The sequence below is a fragment of the Rhinatrema bivittatum genome, chromosome 11 (assembly GCF_901001135.1).
Source record: "Rhinatrema bivittatum chromosome 11, aRhiBiv1.1, whole genome shotgun sequence".
In the NCBI taxonomy this organism is placed as follows: domain Eukaryota; kingdom Metazoa; phylum Chordata; class Amphibia; order Gymnophiona; family Rhinatrematidae; genus Rhinatrema; species Rhinatrema bivittatum.
Window position 1 is genome coordinate 69,849,587 of NC_042625.1, and position 23,186 is coordinate 69,872,772.

The 23,186-nt window shown below is 45.4% G+C and overlaps 1 protein-coding gene across 1 annotated transcript in view; it reads left to right on the top strand.

The window, feature by feature from the left end:
- The window catches only part of LOC115073224 (protein jagged-2-like), a 54,951-nt gene that overhangs the window by 4,096 nt on the left and 27,669 nt on the right, over positions 1–23,186 (top strand). Inside the window, exon 2 of the mRNA XM_029571492.1 lies at positions 5,157–5,465. Within this exon, the coding sequence (XP_029427352.1) occupies positions 5,157–5,465 (309 nt within the window). The remainder of the gene's footprint in view (positions 1–5,156; positions 5,466–23,186) is intronic.

Here is a 23,186-nt window from a genome sequence, read left to right on the forward strand (position 1 = left end):
TGGGAAAAGAGTGATGAGGTTAGGCTCAGGGTAGAAGGGGGGAGAGGGTGGGCTTGAGCCTAGATCAGGCCAGAGGTGGGGGAAGAGAGTGGTCAAGTCAGGCTGGGAACAGAGAAAGTAATGGGGGGGGGGGGGGGAGAGATACTGGTACAGTCAGGCTTGGGATGAGGGGAGAAAGAATGGGATAGCCATATCTTGGGAGGAGGGCAGAAAGGTACTTATTACTCAGACAATGATTAGGTTGTGCTATACAGACAAATATGTATACATTCTACAGAATTTTAAAATCCTGTGTGCTGAATTGTTTACTTCTTTGGTACAGAATTCCCCCAGGTATACTGAGCATACCTGGGGGAATAAATATATTAAAAACTCCTTGTCTGAGATCCTTCTTCAGCAGTCTGTGCTGTATTCCTGCATTAGTGGCCTTGGTGTGAAGGCTGCATGGGGGTCTGGTGAAGATCTGCTCTTGCTGTCTGTGCTGCTTTCATGGAAGAGCTGATGATTATCAGCACAGCAGCATCCTGCAGTTTACTTGGATTCATCGTGGTGGGAGTGGATGAGCAATCAAGGGTCTAATTTACTAACAGGCCGATACAGTACATACAGCACTGTTAGCCTGCTATTGGACACGCGTTTTCCCTTACCCCTTATTCAGTAAGGGGAGGAAAACGCGCGACCAACCGGCGGCACCTAATAGCTCCCTCAACATGCAAATGCATGTTGATGGCCCTATTAGGTATGCGCGCGGGATACAGTAGTAAAATGTGTAGCCAAGCCGCACATTTCCTTTCAGAAATTAGCGCCAACCCAAAGGTCGGCGCTAATTTCTTCCGGCGCCAGGAAAGTGCACAGAAAAGCACAGAAAAGCAGTAAAGCACAGAAAAGCACCTCCGACCGACTTAATATTATAGCGATATTAAGTCGGAGGTCCCGAAGAGTAAAAAAAGAAAAAAAAAAAAATTTGAATTCGGCCCGCGGCTATCGGGCCGAAAACCGGACACTCAATTTTGCCGGCGTCCGGTTTCCGAGCCCATGGCTGTCAGCGGGCTCGAGAACCGACGCCGGCAAAATTGAGCGTCGGCTGTCAAACCCGCTGACAGCCGCCGCTCCTGTGAAAAAGGAGGAGCTAGGGACGCGCTAGTGTCCCTAGCGCCTCCTTTTCCCCGTTTCTACCGCGCCACCTAATTTGAATACTGCATTGCGCGCACCGGCGAGGGGCCGGTGCACGCGCCGTCAGAGCGGGCGTTCGTCTGCTCTCCAGCGGACTTTACTGAATTGGCCTGTCTGGCTTTTCTCCCATTCTGTGTCTATGGGAAAAATGCTTAGTAAATGAGGCCCAAAGTTTGCAAAACTTTTAAACATTAACATTTCCCTGTTCCCTGTACTATCTCTGAGTTCAGCCTTTAAGGATTTGTTAATGTTCTGGAAGAATCTACTGAGTCTAGAAATCAATTACCACCTGTCTAAAATTCATCAGCTGCTTTCTTTTATCCAGTCAGGTCACTGGGAATATGTAAAGTTTCTATTACAAGGGATTGAGTCTGGGGTTCTTACTGTATCAGCATGCTGTACAGTGCTTTGTACACGTATGATATCCTGTTATTATTATTATATTCAGTACATTCCACTCGTGGTGTAAGTGATCAAACAAAAATATGTTTCTATTCTGTGATTCTTGGCTCAGATTTACAAAATTTACTAGTTAAATATCACTTTTTTTTTTTTTTTATGCAGATTCGGTTACTGCAGAAAGAAATAGAATAGAAAAATCTGGATGTGATTTTTTTTTTTCCTGAGCTGATATCATCATGTAGTGATCTTCCCAGTACTCAAGGATATCTGCTTCAGACAGAACACATCCTGAGCTTCGTATTCCTGTTTGACTCTGCAGGAATAATTCATGTAGCATGCTGATTTTAACTAGGATTGCGAGCCACTGAGAAGGCAGGGGAAGGCGGCAAGGGGCTCTCATTGTTTCATGGTCGCTTTTTGAGTTCACCCCTCCTAGCCACTCCCCTTTTGCCCATTCAGGGAGTACTGTAGGTAGCTCAGAGCACAGATGGAAGAGAGAGAAACAGAGAGCTCTCCAATGACACACAAGAGAGACATTTGAAAACTCTGTGTATTCCCTCAGAGAAGTTGGTATCCCTCGCTCTCTCTCTCTCTCTCCACCTTTCCTCCCTCCCTGCTGCTTTGTCTCTGTCTTGCCTGGGGTCCTGGCCTATTTGGATTATGTTACATTTTCTCTCTGCTGAGACTCTCTTTTTTTTTTTTTTTTGCTTTCTCTTTCCCTGATCCCTGTGTCTCTCTCTCTGCTTCTTTTCAAATCGGTCCCTGTTTTTCTACTCCACCTTTTTCCCCTCTTGCCAAATCCTGATTACATTTCTGTGTCTCAAAATTCAAGGCCTTTCTGGGTCTGACAATTTGTCTCTGTGTTGCCAAAGTAAAGTGGCATAAGGAAAGAGTTACAAAGCACAGAAGAGAAATTACAAAATCAAGTACAGGACTAGTGGTGATCAGTATTTTCTCTGGTCATGTTACATTTCTGGCCCGGTCACTGGATACAACATACGATGCCGCTGTAGATGCTGTTTCTCCCACGATTCTTTCTCCACCTCGCTTTCTGTCCGTCTCTCACCCTCTGCTTCTCTCGGGCTTTGTCTTCAGCCCTCTTCCCCCCCCCCCCCCCCACCGAGGGCATAGGCGGTATAGTGAGCAGGGCCTGGTGAAAGGTCTATCACAGAGGAAAGATTAGAAACCAGCTGAGGAGGGGGCCCATCCTAGCGCACGGATTTACTCGTGGTTGGGCGCGAGCTTTAGGCGCTCATAAACAGTGTGCGATGCAGTAAGGAAGATTAGCACGTCCAAAACGCACGGCCCTAACCAATGTGCACCCGAAGGCACCCAAAGCATGTCAATTCCATATTGTAGACGAAGACATTAACCATTACCCTCCGACGCGGGAAAGTGCGCCCAAAGGCTGGGTGTCCGAGGCACATTTTCTAACGCGGGGAATTTTAACTCCAGCTCCAGAGGTGGCGTAAAATTGACTCGCAGTCAAGGGCTCATGAGAAACATAAAAAATATGGCCCTCTGTGTTGCCATAAATGTGTCCCTCCTCCTTAGTATCATCCTGGCTCTTGAATTTACTGCTTGCGGGGGAGAAAAATATATGCGTATTGATTTGACCGCCCAACTTGGACACCTGTAGCAATGGGCGCCTGATCTAATAAACTTCAGCACTGAAACCAGCACCTCAGCAAAATAATAAAAAGAAAAGCGCGAGCAAAATGGACGCTCGCAAGCAGCGCCCGTTGCCGTTGTGAGCGCCTGATGCAATAAACCTTTGAGTGCCAGAGATGCACAATTCTGCCTTAGCGCGCCCTTTTATAGGCTGCCTCGATTTTCCTCTCATTTAAATACTGCACCGGGCACACGGGATGTGGCTGTGCACGCGTGAGGACCCCGGGCGCTCAATATGAGTGTCCGTTTTGAGCGCATGTCTTATTGCATCAGCCCCTGAGAGAGCACAGGTGCAGAGAAGAAAAGGCTCGGAGGGTCGAGTCAGACAGGCCATGGGGCTGGTTATTCAGAAATGGGGGTCCAGAGAGTGCCCCAGGGAGGAGAAAGATAAGGTAGGCAGTGAAGAGCATTATCATAACCTTTGGCTGCAACTGGGAATATGAGTGGGGAAAGACGCAGAAAAAAATATTGCGCCATCTGATGGAATAGTGCAGGCTCTGGTAGAGCAGGAGTAACCTCAGAAAGTCCTCGGTGAGTCCAGCCTCGGGACCCGGCTCCCATTGGTCAGCACCGCAGGAAGTTCGCTTGCCCTAAAGAAAAGGAGAGTTGGGCAGCCAAGGAAGATCATTATGCTTTGCCTAACGCAGTACACGACAACAGAAAAAGATCAAATTGCCCATCCAGTTTGCCCAGTTGCGATTCTTCTACTTTGGATAGATGAGCATACAAATTCCCGTACACAACCCAACACTAGTCTCCCTCCAACACCTTCACTAGTAAGTCATTTCAGGCCTTGTCATCTTCCTCTGATTCATACAAGACCATCATTAAATGCAACACCCAGGTCCCCATCTAACAAAACTAGCAAAGTCGTAGTCCAAGACATCCAGCCTTCCCATGCTCCCTGACGTTTGTTTGAACCATGTCATGCTGTGCAGGTTAACTCCAGTGCCTTCTTGGAAACCTGATGCAGCCTTGCCATTGCTGTTGGGGTCATTGCCACTGCTGCTCGGCTGAGGCCATGGCTAAGATAGGGCACCAGCACCAGCTGTCTTCTTTAAGTCGGCAATTGTCAGCTCAGACTGAATGTCCGAAATATCCTTAGGAATAATAGAGGTGATCCTGGCCACTCGCCGGACCTTTGTGATTACATCGTTATGTTCATCCTGTGTCCAACTGTCCTGCACATCCAAAGTCCCACATTTTGCAAAATGGGTCTAATCTTGTATGTTTCAACAAGACCTTCCAAAATGCTCCCTCTCCCCCTCTTTCCCTCCACACCTGTCCTATCAGTTCCTTCAAAATAGCTTCTGAAAGCGACACCTGCTTGTTTTCTCACACCCAGCTCTCATCAGGAAACAATCACACAGGGCCTGTTTCCTTATTCCTTCTGTCTTGGCTCCTATGGTGTACAGCATCTTCTAATTCCATCTCGCCTGGCTCTTATCAGGGCATCTTCATGCATGGCTTCTGGTAGTCTCCCTGTTTCCTGCCACATTCATACCAGGTGCCTGAAAAGCAGTTCGGATCTCCCTCAAGGGCTCCTAGCATGGCTTTCTAGGCTGCACCTGGTGCTTTCTCTGGCTGATCTGCTTGACCGAGGGCATTCCCTCAGCACAAGAGAAAGAATGGCCAGCTGATGTGGCAATGTATAGCACTAACTATTAGCTCACTGAGCTATCTTGTAAGCAATTGTTTGCCTCGTTTCCTGGTTTATCGATGATGTATTATTTATTGTTATTATATTACTTTTATTGTAATTTGTACTTTTAATGCAGACAATATTAATATGCAATATGTTGTTCCTGCTTGAAGTACTTGGTAGAGAAATCCCTCTTACTTCCCTGCACTCCCTGTATTTTATTCCCCATAGGTCCTGCATTTGACTTGAATTCTTTGTTTTTCTGAAGGTTTTCGAGGCTGCTGGGCATGTGGAGGTGCAGATTAAGTTCTTTCAGAATATCCGGGGCACCTTGGCTAGCGGGCAGTGCTGTGATGGAGACCCAGGCCACATCAACCCGCCCTGTCCCCAGGATGAGTGCGACACCTACTTTCGGGTCTGCCTGAAGGAGTACCAGCTGCGGGTGGTTCCCGGAGGCCCGTGTGTAATGGGCACGGGGGTTACGCCTGTTCTGGGGGGCAATGCCTTCTCCATTAAGCACAGACGTGGAGGGGACAGCATGGGCCGAATTCTGATCCCGTTCCAGTACGCGTGGCCGGTAAGGAGTCTGATGTTGGATCTGTTCTGCTTCTGGGTGGGAGGTTTGGAGGGAGACATTTATTTATTTATTTATTTAGAGATTTGTATATACTGCGGCACGTTACAAACATCACCTCGGTTTACAATGAACCATAATTCAGCAACAAGCCTTACAATCAATTGACAATAGAACAAACAAATCTCAAATGAAGTCAAAGAAAATAGCACAAGCATATAATACAATTGCATCAAGCCTAACAGGGGGAAGTTATATCATGGGAAGACTATATATAACTAGGTATTTTCAAACATGAGCAGTAAGAGGAGTAATAGGTTGAAATCTATTTGGGGTAGAGTAAAAATTGTATGTGAATACATTTATACAATCAAAAGGTTTTTACCAGTGTGAGATGAACATTGAGGGAAGATGGGTGCATGGGAGGGGAGGATTGGGTATGTGTATGTGAAAGAATGTGAAACATTTTACATTAAGATGATTTTTACCAGTATGAGATGACCATTGAGGTAAGGAGGGAGAAAGAGGGGGGAAGGTGAGAACGGCAGTTCTGAAGAGGAGTAGTCCATTATGGATAGGCTTGTTTGAATAGCCAGGTTTTAAGGTTTTGTTTAAGTTTCTTATGGCAGGGTTACTGGCGCAGGTCGGTGGGCATTTTATTCCAAAGGTTGGTTCCTGCTATAGTAAATGAGCATTCTCTCGTCGAAACATGTTTGATTGTGGGAGTCTGGAGTTTGGCTTGGTGCATTGTTCTTGTTGGTCTATTTGATTTGTGGAATGTGAAATGGTCAGAGAACCATTGCATATCTTGGTTGTAGATGGACTTGTGTATGAGGGTAAGGACTTTGTATAAAATCCTAGATGCTACAGGTAGCCAGTGAAGGGATTGGAGTGCGGGCATAATGTGTTCGTGGCGGTGTGCATTGGTGAGTATGCGGGCAGCTGCGTTTTGTAGCATCTGTAACGGTTGTAGCGAATTTTTTGGCAGTCCTAGTAGGATGGAATTGCAGTAGTCCAGTTTTGACAATATTGTAGCCTGTAGAACTGTCCGGAAGTCGTGTGGGTGCAGGAGAGATTTAATTCTTTTTAGAGTATGGAGTTTGAAGAATCCATTTTTAATGGTTGCAGCGATGAATTTTTTTAATGAGAAATGGTTGTCAATGATGATGCCGAGGCTGCAGACCTGCTGTAAAGTAAGAGGGCCAGATTGTGAATGAAGGGTTGGGTTGAGAGAGATATTGTTTTGCGGTGTGATGATGAGTAGTTCTGTTTTGCTAGTATTTATTGCTAAAAAGTTTTCCGTGAGGAGATTCTTTATTTCTGCGAGTGCAGTATCCCAGATTTTCAGAGCGTTGGGCAGGGAGTCATTAATGGGGATGAGGATCTGCACGTCGTCTGCATATAAGAAGTGTGGGAATCCTAGTTTCATCAAGAGTCGACAGGGGGGGGTAAGGTAGATATTGAAAAGAGTTGAAGAGAGAGAGGATCCTTGAGGTACTCCTTGTAGCAGTTTTCTAGGTTTGGATTCATGGCGGCCAATTTTTACACTGTATTTCCTATCGTTCAGAAAGGATTGGAGCCAGCATAGGGCAGAGCCAGCGATGCCAATTTGAGATAGGCGGGTGATGAGGGTATTGTGGTTGACAGTGTCAAATGCAGATGATATGTCAAGCAGAGCAAGAATGTAAGAATGTCCAGTGTCTAGGGTTTTTAGTATAAATTCTGAGAGTGACAGGAGAAGGGTTTCGGTGCTATGGTTCTTGCGGAATCCATACTGGGATGGTAGGAGTAGCTGATGTTCATTTAGAAATTCTGTAAGTTGCTTGTTTATGATTTTCTCCATTATTTTGGACAGGAAAGGGAGGTTCGAGACTGGGCGATAGTTAAATGGTTCAGTAGGGTCCAAATCCAATTTTTTGAGGGTAGGTTTTATTATGGGATGCTTGAGTTGTGTGGGTACCAGTCCAGAAGTGATTGATTTGTTGAGAATCTCTAAAATAGGTTTGGCTATCCTTATAGGAATAGAGAGGAGTGTTTTAGTTGACATGTTTAATTTGTCAGCTAGGTCTGCGTATCAGAAGGCCCGGAATGTGTGCAAATATATTTCATGAAAATTCATGTTGGGTGCGCTGGAAAAACAGGCAGCTCTCAGCTACTACTGCTACTACTAACCATTTACATAGTGCTATAGGGTACATGCAGCACTGGAAGATACAGAGAAGAAACAGTCCCTGCTCCATGGAACTTATTATCTAATCAACAGACTGACAGACAGTGAAGAGCCAACATGGCTCCTATACAGGCCGATACAGTACCGGCATTTGGACGCGCATTTTCGACGTGCTAGCTTTACCCCTTATTCAGTAATGGGTAATAGTGCGTCGAAAATGCACGTCCAACCCCCCTGAGACTAATAGCGCCCGCAATATGCCAATGCATGTTGATGGCCCTATTAGTCATTCCCGCGCGATACAGTAAGTAAAATGTGCAGCCAAGCCACACATTTTACTTTCAGAAATTAGCGCCTATCCAAAGGTAGGTGTTAATTTCTGCCGGCGCCGGGGAAATGCACAGAAAAGCAGTAAAAACTGCTTTTCTGTGCACCCTCCGACTTAATATCATGGCGATATTAAGTCTGAGGTCCCAAAGTTAAAAAAAAGTTAAAAATAAAAAAAAATTTTTAAATGGGCTCACGGGTTGAAAACCGGATGCTCAATTTTGCCGGCGTCCGGTTTCCGAACCCGTGGCTGTCAGTGGGTTTGAGAACCGACGCCGGCAAAATTGAGCGTCAGCTGTCAAACCTGCTGACAGCCGCCGCTCCTGTCTAAAAAGAGGCACTAGGGACGCGCTAGTGTCCCTAGCGCCTCTTTTTACCGCCGGCCCTAATTTAAATAAATTAACTTACTGAATCGCGCGCACAGGAGAGTGGCCTGTGCACGCGCCGGGAGAGTGGGCGCTCTCCCGCGATTTTTACTGTATCGGCCCGATAGTTTAGTCAGGATGCCAGGCCGGGGTCTCCTTTGCCTCCTCTCTTTCATCTATTAACAGATGGCAGGTCACTGTGGACCCTGCAGTAAAGTTTGTAATAGGAAATTTGTTAGAGGGAAAATAGAGCAAAACAGGGCAAAAACAACAGCCGTTAAGGAAGACAGTGACTACTACCACCCTTGCTGTTACTGGAGATAAACATCACTGCAGCCCCGCAGTACCAGCACTGGAGGAAAGGGATTGCTTTTAATGAGCAGAGGATTCTGCCCTGAAGTCCATGCTGGCTTTTGGTGGGTGGTTGGAGTGGTTAGCAGACACCCCCACCGTCACCCAGGCAAGTATGATTGTATATGGAGGGCACTTGCTTAGGTATGTTTGAGTATCACCATCATCCCATTAATTACTTGCAGCTAGCTAATGTACATGAAAATGTAGGCACTAGAATAATCATATGGTTTTCCTCTTTGGATCGAGGCTCCGTGTTGGCTGTTTTAAGCGTTAGGTTTGGTTGTGGGTCCTTGGTGTTTTGAGTTCATCGCTCCGGCCTCCGAAGTCCAATGGATTGTTAAACCCCCTTCTCAGGTCTCCCACTTATTGCAGACGGTGACGGAGATCCAAATGAATTAGTGTAATTAGATCAGGGGTTTGTCTGCTTGTTAATGATTTATATAAAGCCTTCCATTAACCTCAGGCCCTTCTCCGCACTATTTTCTTGTCCATTTTTTTTTCCATTTCAAGATCTTTTCCATTAGGCTGTGCTGGGCAGGATGTTCGGTTTGCCTTCCTGTGTGTGGCCTTTGGTGGTGTTAGAGGCTGTTCGGGTACACGTTGTACCCAGCTTCATTAATACTTGGTGGCAGGCCCTGTGAGGGAGGAGAGGTTTCACCAGCCCTGCATATGCACGCTAAGCCATGCTGGAGGCAAAAACAAAGGGAGACAATGCATAAACCTTAGCACACACAGGTACTCACAGCACAACCCATGCAGATGTGTGAAAAGGGGCCGTCCATAGATGACGTCACACAATTTTGGCATGGAATCAACCCCCACAACTGCCTCTCGTCACATTTTGACACAAATCTCCAAACCCCCTTTCAACTGAGAACCCCCGTTGGAGCATGACATAATTTATGGGCGGCTCCAAAGGGATATTTATCATCCTCGCTCACTCATCTCTACACACGCGCACACTCACTCTTACTCTTTCTCATTCAACTTTGTTTGTTTTTTAGCCTACTTTCTGAAGGAAAACACACGCTGATTATGGAGTCGGTTTTCAAAGTTGTGCACTTAAATTGGCCCCCTTTGAAAATTGACTAGGGCCGAGTGCCTAAGTTTTGAACCTAAAAAGTGGATGACTATGTGAGTGGATTTAGGGTGGAGAAAAAAAATGTAGGCATGTAGCGCTGACTTTCGCACTAGGCACCTAACCTAGGAGTCTACATTTAGCAAAATGAATAGCAAGTCTAAATTCAGGTGAATTTTCAGCTTAAAATTTAGATTCCTAAATCCCCCTCTTACTCCGTCTTCAACAGAATCATCTCTCCTCCTCTTCTGGGCCAATCACACTGCCGCCTCCGCCTTCCTATGGCCTGCGTGGCTCCTCTGCCCCTCCCCTCTGCCGGGCAGCCACTGACACACCTCCTCTTCCCATTGGCCCAAGTGGCCCCTAGTGCTGCTTTCTTTTGCTCTCTTCTGCTGCATGGTGATGAGTCAGCTTCAGCTGCTGCTATTGAAAAAGCTGCGTTTATGCACTCAGGGAGCCGCATGTGACTCCAAGCTACCGGTTGACCACCCCTGCTCTGATAAAAGCCATGCTTTCTCAGATCATGCAACCCGCTGGATTCAAGAAGCATCACTAGATTCTACTAGCATGTCAAATCTAGCGGGCTACAGAATCTGAGGCAGCATAAGAGCATAAGAAATTGCCATACTGGGTCAGACCAAGGGTCCATCAAGCCCAGCATCCTGTTTCCAACAGTGGCCAATCCAGGCTCACAAGTACCTGGAAAGTACGCAAACACTAAGTAGATCCCATGCTACTGATGCCAGTAATAGCAGTGCCTATTCCCCAAGTCAACCCGATCAATAGCAGTCAATGGACCAAGAACCCATCCATGATTTTACCAAAGGGAGATCATGTCAAACATGAGCAACTTCTTTGATTGGATGACCAGAGAATTAGATCAGGGACGTGAGCTGGATGTGCGCTTGGATTTCGCCTTAGCTTCTGATGCTATCCTGCATAGGAGGCTCATTAATAAAGTGAGCAGCCTAGAAGGTGTGAGCCCCAAGATGTCAGACTGTAACTGGGCTCTACACCGGGACTGCATTTCTCAGAACTGGGGCTGACAGAGCTATTCCATATCTACTTCACACTGTACAAGAGCAGGCTGATTGACAACAAGTTACATAACTGGAGTTCTCCTTGAAACACTTTCAGATCCCTGGTGCTACTCACTTAAAAGTTGCCTCTCCTCAATTTAATCCTAACAACCTTTAAATCTGCCTGCTGTCCACCTCAAAGCCTCTTGTTTATTTTTTTGTTGTGCGTTGCAGCTGTCTTCACTAGACTGTAAGCTCCAGAAGGAGTAGGGCTGTCGATTACGAAGAAGATAATCAAACAATTCGCATTCCGGCAAAACCCTGTGGGTAACTTTGCTTTGATTGTTGTCCCGCAAAAAGTACCTGCACAAATCTGTGACTGCTTTTCCTGCAGGCACTATTTTAAGGCAAACTTACACAGATAGTTTGGGTTATTGTCTCCCCCAACCAAACCCCATACTGGGGACACCGCCGAAGATGTGGGGAAAGATACCTGCGTTGATGACACATGCGGAGTACTTTTACCTGCATATAGGGTGGGCAGTAATCAAAAAGCCCATTTGCCAGCTCTCACCCATAGAAAGAGCTTTCATTATTGCCCTCTAGGTGTGTCTGTTCAGTACTGGGTACATCTGGTATGTGCTGTGCCCAGCATACGAATTAGGAACTGGTTGAGTGACAGCAGAGGGTGGCAGGAAATGGAATTCACTTGGAGGAGAGCACGTAGAGGTAAGGATCAACAAAGCAAGTGATGCGCAGTTGTGCACCGAGCAAAGCAATCTGAGGAGGGCACAATTCAAAGCCACTTATCCGGGTAAACTGGCCTTTCTGAAATTTGCCTTCCTCTACTTGGGTGAAAGCACCCGTGGACTTCCACAGCGCGCATGCTTTTAGCCATGGTTCTGGTCAGGGGAGGAAATCGTCACGCGTACTTAAGATTTTCGAATGCAGTCGGCTGTATCTCCTTTGCTCGGACGTCCAAAGAGCGGCTGCAAATTGTGCAAAGAAGCAGGATGCTGCTTTCAACTTGAAAGTTGGCTGAACATGGCCACGTGCAGTGCAAACAGCACGCACTGTTCAAAACTGATCCTATAGATACAGTGTGCTGGGGGGGGGGGGGGGGGGGCAGGGGCTCCAGGATCTGGGCTGAAGGGAGAGGTAGGAAGTAAGGGAGGCTCCGGGATCTGGGGAGAGGTAGGAAGTAAGGGAGGCTCCAGAATCTGGCAGATGGAGTCTGAGATCAAGGAGGGAGCGATCCGAATTGCAGGGCTGATTACAGATATTGCCAGGAGGAATGGAAGTTGGGGAGGGTGGCCAGCAGGACTAAGGTCTTTGGCCCCCACAGTCCATGTATGGAGAGAGGGAGTGGGGGTCAGCACAGGCTTCAGCCCCCCACAGCCACATCATTATTAGCAGCCAGGTACAAAAAAACATTTAAACCAGTTGCTCTATCAGAGGGCGGTGAATTCTATCACAGTGTTTGGTAAGTTTGGCAATAAGGCTAGTAAATTACTGGTCAGACTAGTAAAAAAACTGTGAAACCTGAGCCTTATGTTTTGAAGTTGAAAAATAAGACAGGAAACCTCTGTTGATCAGGTATCCCAGATCTTTGTAGATTATTACAAAGATTTATATTCTGCTACCCACTCCTCGGATAGAGATTTTATGGAATTTTTTGCAGGGTTAGACATATTATTCATGAAAAATGCAATGGATGAATTAGTATGTCAAATAGCTGAGGGAATAGAAGGCACAAATAAAAAAACCACTTTGGCTGATGTTTATTTATTGTTTTTTAGCAACTAAGCATTATCACCAAAGACCTCATAATAGGCTCTGTCAGCATGTATTAGCCTTCATAGTCTTATTCTTAATCATAGGTCAATCTCAATTTTGTAAAGTTTTTATAATTTTTGCAGATAAAAATTAAGCACTTATCTTTTTTGATAACATATACAAGAACCCCCAACATGGGTTTGTGTTTCAATGCAGGATCTGCATCAGGGGGATGCTTATTAAGACAGGTGTGCGCGTTTGCCAGCTCGCACCCGGGGAAATGATCATTTTATAACCTGTGCGGGTATATGTGCGCATGTTATAAAACAGTCTGACCGAGTGCACATGTGCGCACAATTTTACTGCGTAAGTGGGAGAGTTTTAATAGACACGTGCGCCGACACAATTACCAGTTTTCCAAGTTCATTCCCAGTTCACCCAGACAAGGGATAGGACTTCCAAAGCCCCCCCCCTAGTTTAATAGCCTCCCTTTTTCCCTGTTAACCCCGACCCTTAAAACCCTTCTGAAATGCAGACTTACATGCCATCCATAGAAGAAGCAAAGTTACACATTGAGAAATCCAGGAACTCCCATTCCCCGCCCAGATCATGCCCCTCTTTTGGAAAAATATTTGTGTGTGTGCAGTGGGAAATACACGCACATCCAAGCAGCTTCTAAAATCCACTCGGCACCCCGCTGACCCGATATATTCGTAGATCTCCTGGTTTTGAGACGCGCCGAGCTTTTAAAATTCACCTTTTTCTTCTCTCCATCAATTGAGTTTTAGGCAGTATTCTATCAAAGATAGCGTTAGTGCCTATTTTGGCACCAAATTTTACCGGGTTACATCTACCTCAGGTTTCATCTCCACAATTGCAATTCTTTAAAAAAAAAGCCCATTTCTTTAACTGAAATAGCCCTGATTACAGGGAAAGTTTGCCTAACAAAAAGGACTGGGATTAGTTGGTCTTGGATCAGAGTTTTCTAAACTCTTAAAAGAAGATCTTTGTGATCCCCTATTGCAGATTTCCTTCTGAGCTTAATCAGACTTTAATAACTGTTTTTCCTAAGCAAGGCAAAGATCTCACACATCCAGGCACTTTTTGACCTATCTCTTTGATAAATGTTGACACAGGGACGGTAACTTTCAAACCAGCCTGCGGGCACACGTGCACACATTCGTTGGCCCTCACCCAGGGACGAGGCAGTTTTATAACATAACATACGCGCGTATATGCGTGCATGTTCTACAATAGCCTGACCACGCGCACATGTACGCTCAGTTTTAAGTGGAAGCGCACTTGTGCATGCAAATGCTTCTACCGCGTAGGTTTGGGGATTTTAATAGGCACACACGCCGACACCATTGTCAGTTTTCCCAGTTGATTCCCAGTTCGCCGATTTAAGGGATAGGACTTCCAACACCCTGTAATTTAATAGCCATCCTTCCCTACTGTTAGCCTCAACCTTTAAAACCCCGCTGATCTGCCTATAACTTATACGTCATCCGTAGCAGAAGTAAAATTACGTGGTAGGGAAGCAGGGCGCGTGCCAGTGCGCATAATTATTTACATGCAAATTTCATGTTCAAATCCCAGAAAGCCCATGCTCCGCCCAGACCACACCCCATCCCTTTTTGGAAACTTTTCATTTCTGCGCGCAGTAGCATGCATGCACGTATCCAAGCAGCTTTTTAAATCCGCTCAGTGCGAACAGGCACAACATACTCACGCACCCACTAATTTCGGTGCGTGTCAGGCTTTTAAAATTCACCTTTAAGATTCTGGCTTCTGTACTGGCAAACAGTCTGAGCTTGGTTTTGCCCACCTTGATAGCACCAGACCAAACGGGGTTTGTAAGAGATAGACATGGAGTAACCCAATGTACATAAACTTTATTGAGGCATTATGGTCAAGCGACCAGGTTAACTCCCAAGGAATGATCATTAGTTTAGATGCAGAAAAAGCATTTCAATGGGTTCAGTGGGATTATGTGTATTGGGTCTTAAGATGTTATGGTTTTCCAGCTGGATACATTTATTATATACAGGCCCCTAGGCAAGAGTCACAGCTAATGCGGTACTTTCGGACTCCTTTGATTTACAGAGTGGCATTCTTTCCTTTGTTATATATTTTGTCTATAGAACCACTAGTACTTAAAATAAAGACGTCTTCTGGGATTCAAAGTCTTAAAATTGGTAGCATTGAGTATAAAATATGCTTATTTGCAGATGATATGTTATTATTTCTCAGGAACCCTGTTACAACTTTTCTAGAGTTATTAGATCTATTTGAGCAATTTGGTGCTTTTGCAGGTTTAAAAATTAACAAATCTGAGACTATGCCATTATCTTTGCAGACTAAAAAGCATTGGGCCGCTGGCTTTCCATTGCAATGAGTAGATACCCAAATTAAGTATCTGGGAGTGCAAGTGCCATATGGCCAATCTTTACTTTATAATAAATAATATTAGTAAAATTATTGATAGTATGCAGCAGTAGATGTCTGCTTGGATTGAATTGCCTAGCTCACGCTTTGGTAGTTGTGCTTTATTCAAGATGACTCTCCAATCAAAACTTTTATATGGGCTACAGATGATTCCCTGTTGGATAACCAGGAAAGATGTGGCTCAGTTGCAATCCATAGTAGTTAAGTTTCTTTGGAGAGGTAAAACTTCTAGAACTGGATATGCCACTTTAACGCAGCCACAGAAATGTGGTGGATTAAATAAGCCTAATGTTCATTTTTATAATGTGGCGTGTCAATTATGCTTTTTTTTTGGGAGTTGCATTCCCAGATATACAAATTTGATAGTCCGCATTGGATGGAAACTTTAGCTCTACCATTTTCACCCGTCGGACTATTACACTCTATTTATTGTATTTATTTATTTATTTTCTTTTAATATACCGATGCTCAAGACGAAGTCTTATCGTACCGGTTTACAGTAGAACAAGGGGAAACCATTTAACACAGAGAAAGAAAGGAAGTTACAATAAACAGGGAGTGAAGAACATGGCCGTTAAGAGAGAAAGAAATAGATTTAACGTAGCTCAACTAGAGAGGTACTGTAAGCAGCAGAAACAATTGATTAAATAACATAACACATTTGATTAAACATAAGGTGCTGATTTAGCAGGTTATTTAAATAAGCAATTCTAGCATAACTGTTTCTTTGGGTAAGGAGCAGGGGAGGCAACTGCAACTGGAGGGGGCGAGGGAGGGCAGGGACCCGGAGCGGGGCGGGGGGCAGGAGGGAGGTGGTTAAAGATCAGGGGAGGGAGGTAATAAGGTAGATGTGTGAGAGACATTGCTAGTTGCTAGTTGTTGATGGTTCCTTCAGCGGTATGCTTGAGAGAACAGTCAGGTTTTCAGTTTCTTTCTGAAGGAAAGATGGCATGGTTCCAGGCGTAGATCCGGGGGTAGTGAATTCCAATGATGCAGTCCAGCGGTGGACAGTGCCCGTTTTTGAATGGAGTTGTGAATAGAGGATTTGTTTGGGGGAGCCTGGAGAGATCCTTTGTATGCGGATCTAATCGGTCTTGAGGAAGAATGGATCACCTTGTTCAGATTTCACCTTGTCCAGAATCGATCACCTTGTCCAGAATCAATCTATCTAGCGATAGATTGATTCTGGACAAGGTGAAATCTAATGTTTTATTTAAGCCCACCCTGTTAGCTTGGAGATATCTATGTAAATGGAAAGAGGCATCGTCATATTATACTGATTTACTTCCACTAGATGGGAATCCAAATTTTCTACCTGGTTTGCATAATGCTATTTTCAAAGAATGGAGACAAAACAGGCTTGTTAGTGTTTCACATTTTTATTGCAAAGGGCATCGAACAGTTTTTTACCTTACATCGTTGCAAACACAATATAATCTCTCATGATGCCTTTTTTTTTTTTGCTTGTTTACAAGTTAGGCACTATTTACAGGGACGTTTTCTACAGATTGCCGCGTTATTTCATATTTATTCATTAGCCAAAGTACTTTGCCTAGCAAAAGAAAGGCATAACACGCTCTCCTATTGGTACAAGCTGTGACTCTCTGGGTACACCCTAGTCCTTTGTTCTAAAGTCTTGAACTGAAAACATTGGAGTACACCTGGCATCAGAAGATATGGTAAAATAGTTTGATATTGTGCTTAAAATGTCTCTAGATTCTGAATATCAGGAGCTTCAATTTGAATGACTACACCATTGCTATATTGAGTCTGCTCCGGCATATAAAATGGGCAAGTTAGAGAACAATCTGGGTATTAAGTGTCTTACTGAGCAAGGTTCCTTGGTGCATAGTTCTGTACTATGTGTTAAACGTTTTCCTTTCTGGGATGTTATTTTGATGTTGGTAGAGAAAATTGTGAGTATTAAACCTCCTTACTGGGGAGCTGTTCTTTTATTGGGGTCTTTGTATTAGGCTGTAGGATTGTACATTAAATGTATTCGGACTGCAATTCTGTTGGCTAAATTTTGTGTATTAAAAAACTGGATTCAATCTTCTCCATCTCCTCTTCTATTTTGATACCAAAAGATGGCGGATTGGATGCAAGTAGAATGCTTGGATGTTAAATACACTCAATGATGCGTAGCCAGGGACTATAGTAAGGCCCGGAAGGCTTTCTATCATGTATTACCTTCCTCCAATAGAGTAATTAAAAGTGGTGTGGTGTGGTTTGGATTGGATTTGATGTGCCCTTATGATGTACTGGTTCATATTTCTAGCACTTGGCATGCATGAGGTGTGAGTAACTGGGTGTTCGTGTGGTCCTGTGTTTGCTACTGCTAAGGCATTTTTATTGGTTATGTATTGATTAAAATTTGATTGAAAATGTAGAGTGGTGCACTCTTGTATGGATAGCTTTTTGTTCATAACATTTCTGTGATTCCCTTGTTTACCTTGGAGTGGTAGTTTTTTGAGTTTTGACTAATTAATAAATAATTTTAAAAAAACCCAAAAAACAAACCCAGCAGCCAGATGCATTGCTAGGTACTTAATAGACTTGGGGCTTGGACCTGAAGATTTGGTAATTAAGCCCAAGAATCATGATAAGCCCCCCTTCCCGGAGAATGATCCTGTATAACACAGAACAAGCATATAAATGAGATCCTGTACTTATAATGTACACAAACCATGCAGGCAAACACATTGCACTGGAAGAGCCAAAGGGATATACTGCACTGGTTGTTTCTACCAGGATCAGTGATATCCTGACAGTTTCTTATCAAGGGGCTCTCACCAGCTCTGTTTCAACTGCTCTGGTTTTTTCCAGCTTCTCTCTCGCCATCATATTCCCTACACAGGACAGGAGGGCAAAGGAAAAGATCATTTAACGTTTTGGTTTATATTCCACCTTTTGTGAATTACATTCAGGTACTATATTTCCCTGTCCTAAGAGGGCTTATAATCTAAGCGCCTCATTCACTAAGACTTTTTAGGATGTTTACTAGGGATGTGCAGGGAAAAAACATTTTATTTTTTTTTAGTTCATTTTCAGAAGGGTTTTTTTTTCCCATTAATTTCGGTTCGTGGTTTGCTTTATTCGTTTCATTCATGTGAAAAAAAACAAATCAAGCAATAAAAACCATAATTCTCCAAAACGGCCACAAAAAAAAAAAAAAGAGCCCTCACTCCCACCCTCCCAGAAAAATGCTGGGGCCAGGATCCTCCCGTCCCCACTTACCCAGCCCAGTGGGGTTCCGCCGGCTCGGACTAGGCCAAAGCCTTGGACTTGTATAGGCCAAGGCCGCGGTAGATCGAAGGCTGGGACCTGATGCTCGGGGCTCGGCCCAGACCCAGACCCGATGCCACAAACCAACCCTGAGGCTGGGTCCCGACGCCAGGGCTTCAGCCTAGGCCACAGCCTGGGCCCGGGCCTGACGCTGCAACTCAACCTGGAGGCCGAGGCCTTGGCCCGGGCCCAGGCCTGACACTAGGGCCTCAGCCAGGGGTCAAGCCCAGGCCATGGAGGTCAGGACTGGAAGCTCCACGCGTCCTCTTCTTTCTTCTTCCTGAAGCACAATGAAGGTATCCATTGGGGGTCGCACCAGAGTTAATTAACTCCAGTGCATTCACCCCAGCGGACAGCACCATTTTGATGTACGGCAATTATATGTAATTAGCATGCTAATCAGCTCATTAATAGCCTAAACCATGCAAATCAAATAATTTGGCTTGCCTCATAAATTGCAAGCCATGTTATTTGAGTCGAAGTTAATTAACTTCCCCTAGGAACATTGACCCAATGCTCCTGGGGCCCTATCTTAAAGGGGCTGATTGGCCTCAAGGAAATTCCCACTCAAGGTATAGAAAAAAAATCTGGGGGTCTCCATACTCCTCCTGTCCCCCCCCCCCCCCCCCCCCGCAGTCCCTGGAGACGGCCATTGTGAAAAAGTAAAGATTTTTTTAGGTTTAGAATTCCGGGGCAAGCCCTGGTCCCAATCCTCTTCCCTTTGAGTAAAAAAATCTTCCTCCCTGCAAGATGGCCTTCCACCCTTCTGGACCCCATCTGCACTTAATATTGTAGCTCTGGTAGTATAGTAGGGGCCCAGAGCACTCCTAGGCAATGGGTCTTCTGGCGGCTATTTTTCAAAATGGCACGAGCCGGCCAGACCATGCCTTTGCCTCTATCATGTGACGGGGCAGCTGGCACCATTTTGAAAAATGGTCACTGTTGGGCCCAGAGCCTAAGGCACTCTCTGGTTCCCTACTGTGCCACCAGGGCTAAAATAGTAAGTGTGGGGGAAGGGTCCGGAGGGTGGGCTAGGGAGGAGAGTGGGAGGGCTGGCCTGTGAGAGGGAGGGCACATTTTTTACTCAAAGCGGTTGGGGCCTGCCCTGCAACTTTTAATTTTATGTTTTAAAGTGTTTATTAACCTGCAACCTTTAACTTTAAAAGATCTTTTTTTCACTACCGCCACCTCCAGGGGTAGCGGGCAAGAAGTCTATGGAGACACCTGGGGGTTTTCTCACCTTGGGGGATGGGGGAGTTTTTCGGGGGCAATCAGCCTCTTTAACACATGGTGGCCCCACAGTCCCAGGACTGCCATCGCATGTTTTGAAGGGGTTAAATAATACTGTGGTATCTTAGCACCAGACTCACAAACCAGCAACAAGTATTGCTGCTTTTAAGTCCTGCAGTATTTTCCCCTCTGGGAAAAATACCACAGCTAAGTAAATGAGGCCCTACATTATTTATATTCTGCTTTTTCAGGCACTTCAAAGCAGATTACATTGAGGTACTATAGATATTTCCCTGTCCCCAGAGGGCTCACAATCTTTGTACCTGAGACAATGGAGGATGAATGACTTGCCCAACATCACAAGGAGTAGCAGCAGGATTTGAATTCTGGCTGCTCTGGTTTGCAGTCTGCTGCTCTAACCACTAGGCTACTCCTCCTCTCCATAAACTGCTCTGGAGGGTGAAATAACTTGCACAAGGTCACAAGAAGCATCAGTGGGCATCGAACCCTGGCTTCCATGGTTCTCAGCTTGCAGCTCTAACTAATAGGCTATTCCTCCACTCCTAGGATGGGAGGGGCTGCATTAGGGAGCAGAGGAGCTCCTCTTTGCTCCTTGCTGTATACTTCAGCCTTACCCTCTCCTATTTCCTGGTGGGGAGGGACTACATTAAGGAGCAGAGTGGCTCTTCTTTACTTTGCTCTGTTCTGTCTCTTGCAGGCTCACCCTCTGACCTTCTGTGATGTGCAGTTCTGGTCACCCTATCTAAAAATGACAGAACTAGAACAAAAATGATAAATGAGATGGAACAGCTCTCTTAGGAAGAAAGTCTAAACTGATTAGGGCTCATCAGCTTGAAGAAGAGATGATGGGGAGAGGTTTATAAAATCATGAGTAGGATGGAACAGGTAAATAGGGAATGGATATTTACCCTTTCAAATAGTTTTGGGCCTAGGGGACACTCCTTGAAACTAGCAGGAAGAAGATTTAAAACAAATTAGAGAAATAAGTTTTTCATTCAGTGCACATTTAAGCTATGGAGGATGTGGTCAAGGTATCTAACATAGTGAGCTGTAAAAGGGGTTTGGCGACGTTGCTGGAAGAAATGACCATAAATAATTATTAGCCAAGTGGATTTGGGGAAACCCAACACTTATCCCTGGGTGTGAGGAAAAAAGAATGGATCAACTGTTTGGGCTCTTTCGAATTCATTTCGGATAGTAGAAAGACTAGGGGGCACTCCATGAAGTTAGCATGGGGCACATTTAAAACTAATCAGAGAAAGTTCTTTTTTACTCAACGCACAATTAAACTCTGGAATTTGTTGCCAGAGGATGTGGTTAGTGCAGTTAGTATAGCTGTGTTTAAAAAAGGATTGGATAAGTTCTTGGAGGAGAAGTCCATTACCTGCTATTAAGTTCACTTAGAGAATAGCCACTGCCATTAGCAATGGTAACATGGAATAGACTTAGTTTTTGGGTACTTGCCAGGTTCTTATGGCCTGGATTGGCCACTGTTGGAAACAGGATGCTGGGCTTGATGGACCCTTGGTCTGACCCAGTGTGGCATTTTCTTATGTTCTTATGACCCGATTTGGCCACTCTTGGAGGCAGGATGCTGGACTCGATGGACCTTTGGTTTGACCCAGCATGGCACTTCTTTTGTTCTTATAGGAGGGACTGGATCAGGAAGCAGAGGTCTGTTCTCCGCTAAATGAGATTCAGCAGAGCTGGGGAGGCAGCATAACTTTGGCAGACTTGTCAACTCCAGATTTTTGCCACTCTAAGTGCAGGCCTAATGTGCCTATTGGCAAATCCAGGCCTGTATGTGGGTACTTTAGAAAATTGCCTTCAAAAAGTTTGGAAGACAGGTCCGTTAGCCAGGTAGACATAAGGATTTCCATTTCTGGGAATGTGAGTCTATCAGGTGTTTTCAAGTGAGCTGGGTTGGCCACTGTTGGAGACGAGAGGGTGTGCTTGATGGACCGTTAGTCTGATCCAGCATGGCATTTCTTATATTCATATGAGATCTCACCTGGAGCATTGTGACCATTTCTGGAGGCTGCACCTCTGAAAGGTTATAGATAGGGTAGAGGCAATCCAGAGAAAGGCTTCTAAAATGGTACAGGGTCTACACCAAAAAACCATATGAGATGAGACTTAAAGATCTAAGAATGTGTATCCTAAAGAAGGGGTGAGTGGAGGGAAGGGAAATAGCAGGGGCAGATACCCGCTGACAACTGGCCCGGGGATTCGCCGCCCAGGCCGGCCCAGGAGATACCACATGGTCTGCCGAGCACGGCTCTGTCACAGCCGCGCTCGGCAGACCACGTAACTAGAGGGACCGGCCCACCGGGGGTGCCCGATCCCCCGATAGGGCAATCCGCCCCTGGGAAATAGGATGGGAACAAGGTATAAAAAATACTCAGGATGCCAAATGTCTTCAGTGGAAAGAATGTTCTCGAACAAGTGTTTATAGTATGCAGCTCCAAAAGGGTAGATTCAGGTTTGAGTTTATATCTCATATGACCCCAGCTGCAAGACCACTGGTAGGAGAGGAAGGTGAGATGATTGCAATGGGCTGGGGAGGGAGGGGAAAGATCACGTGGAAGGGGATGTGGATGAGGATCCTGCCGATGTAATGTTGCAGCATAGGGTGACCTGCGAGGCGCAGGCACCCCTAGGCATGTGCCTGTTGTGTTGAGTGGGAAATTTGGTCTTGGGTAGACTTTCGGCCTTCGGCCTACTGTCATTGACTATGTTACCACGTTACACAAAGGGACCAAAGAGTACAAGCATTTTTTCCATGGAGACAGAATGACAAAAAAACTCTTTAGTACCTCTGACCCAAAATGTATTAGGATCAAGAAAAGAAAGACCCGTTCTTTTGTTTCAGATCCCCAGGCCACTTGCAGTACTGGCGAACGCTGAGACTTCCTTTCCCCTACAATACAACAGCGAGATGTGAGCAAGTTCTCAGGCAAAGGGGCAGATTTCAAACTCTAGCACAATGAAGTTCGCCTGCCTGTCTCGGAGAAATATCCCGTCACTAGTGTGAGAGGGTCCAGGTGCCTTGCCACCTGTGCAGTGATCTAATTGCAGGGTGGCATGGGCAGCATTGGGGCAAGTCTTGGTCTTGGCGGCTTGGCTGAGAACGTTTGCATCCGTGCTCGCCGGGCAGGCAGCAGGGAGACACCCAGGCAGCCAGGGCAAAATCTGTAGCTGGTGAAATCACAAAATGTTTCCAAGGTAATTGAGTGAAGTGATTCAGCCCCACAGAGATTGGGAAGCACAGAAAAGGACAAGTGATTACAGACAAAGGAATGCTTATGAGATGGAAAATACTAGCAAAGCCAAAGAACAAGGGAATTGAATCCTAGGTGTGTTAAACTTCCCCATCCCTCTTGCCCGCACAGGCAAGGTCGGTGTTAGGTTTTTTTGCTGCCCTGTGCGAACAATTACTGTACTGCCCCCCCCCCCCCCCCGATTCATTCAGTCTGTGTCCCGGCCCATCAAATAAAGCCCAGCTCCCCCCTGCAATCTATATTTTTAAAAACTGATATGCCCTCACCCCCTCACCTCAGTCACATTTGCAGAACATAGACAGAACCTCACCAAATACAGAATGAAGAGATCAGAAAGTATAACAGAAATGTGCTGAGAAGAACTGAACTG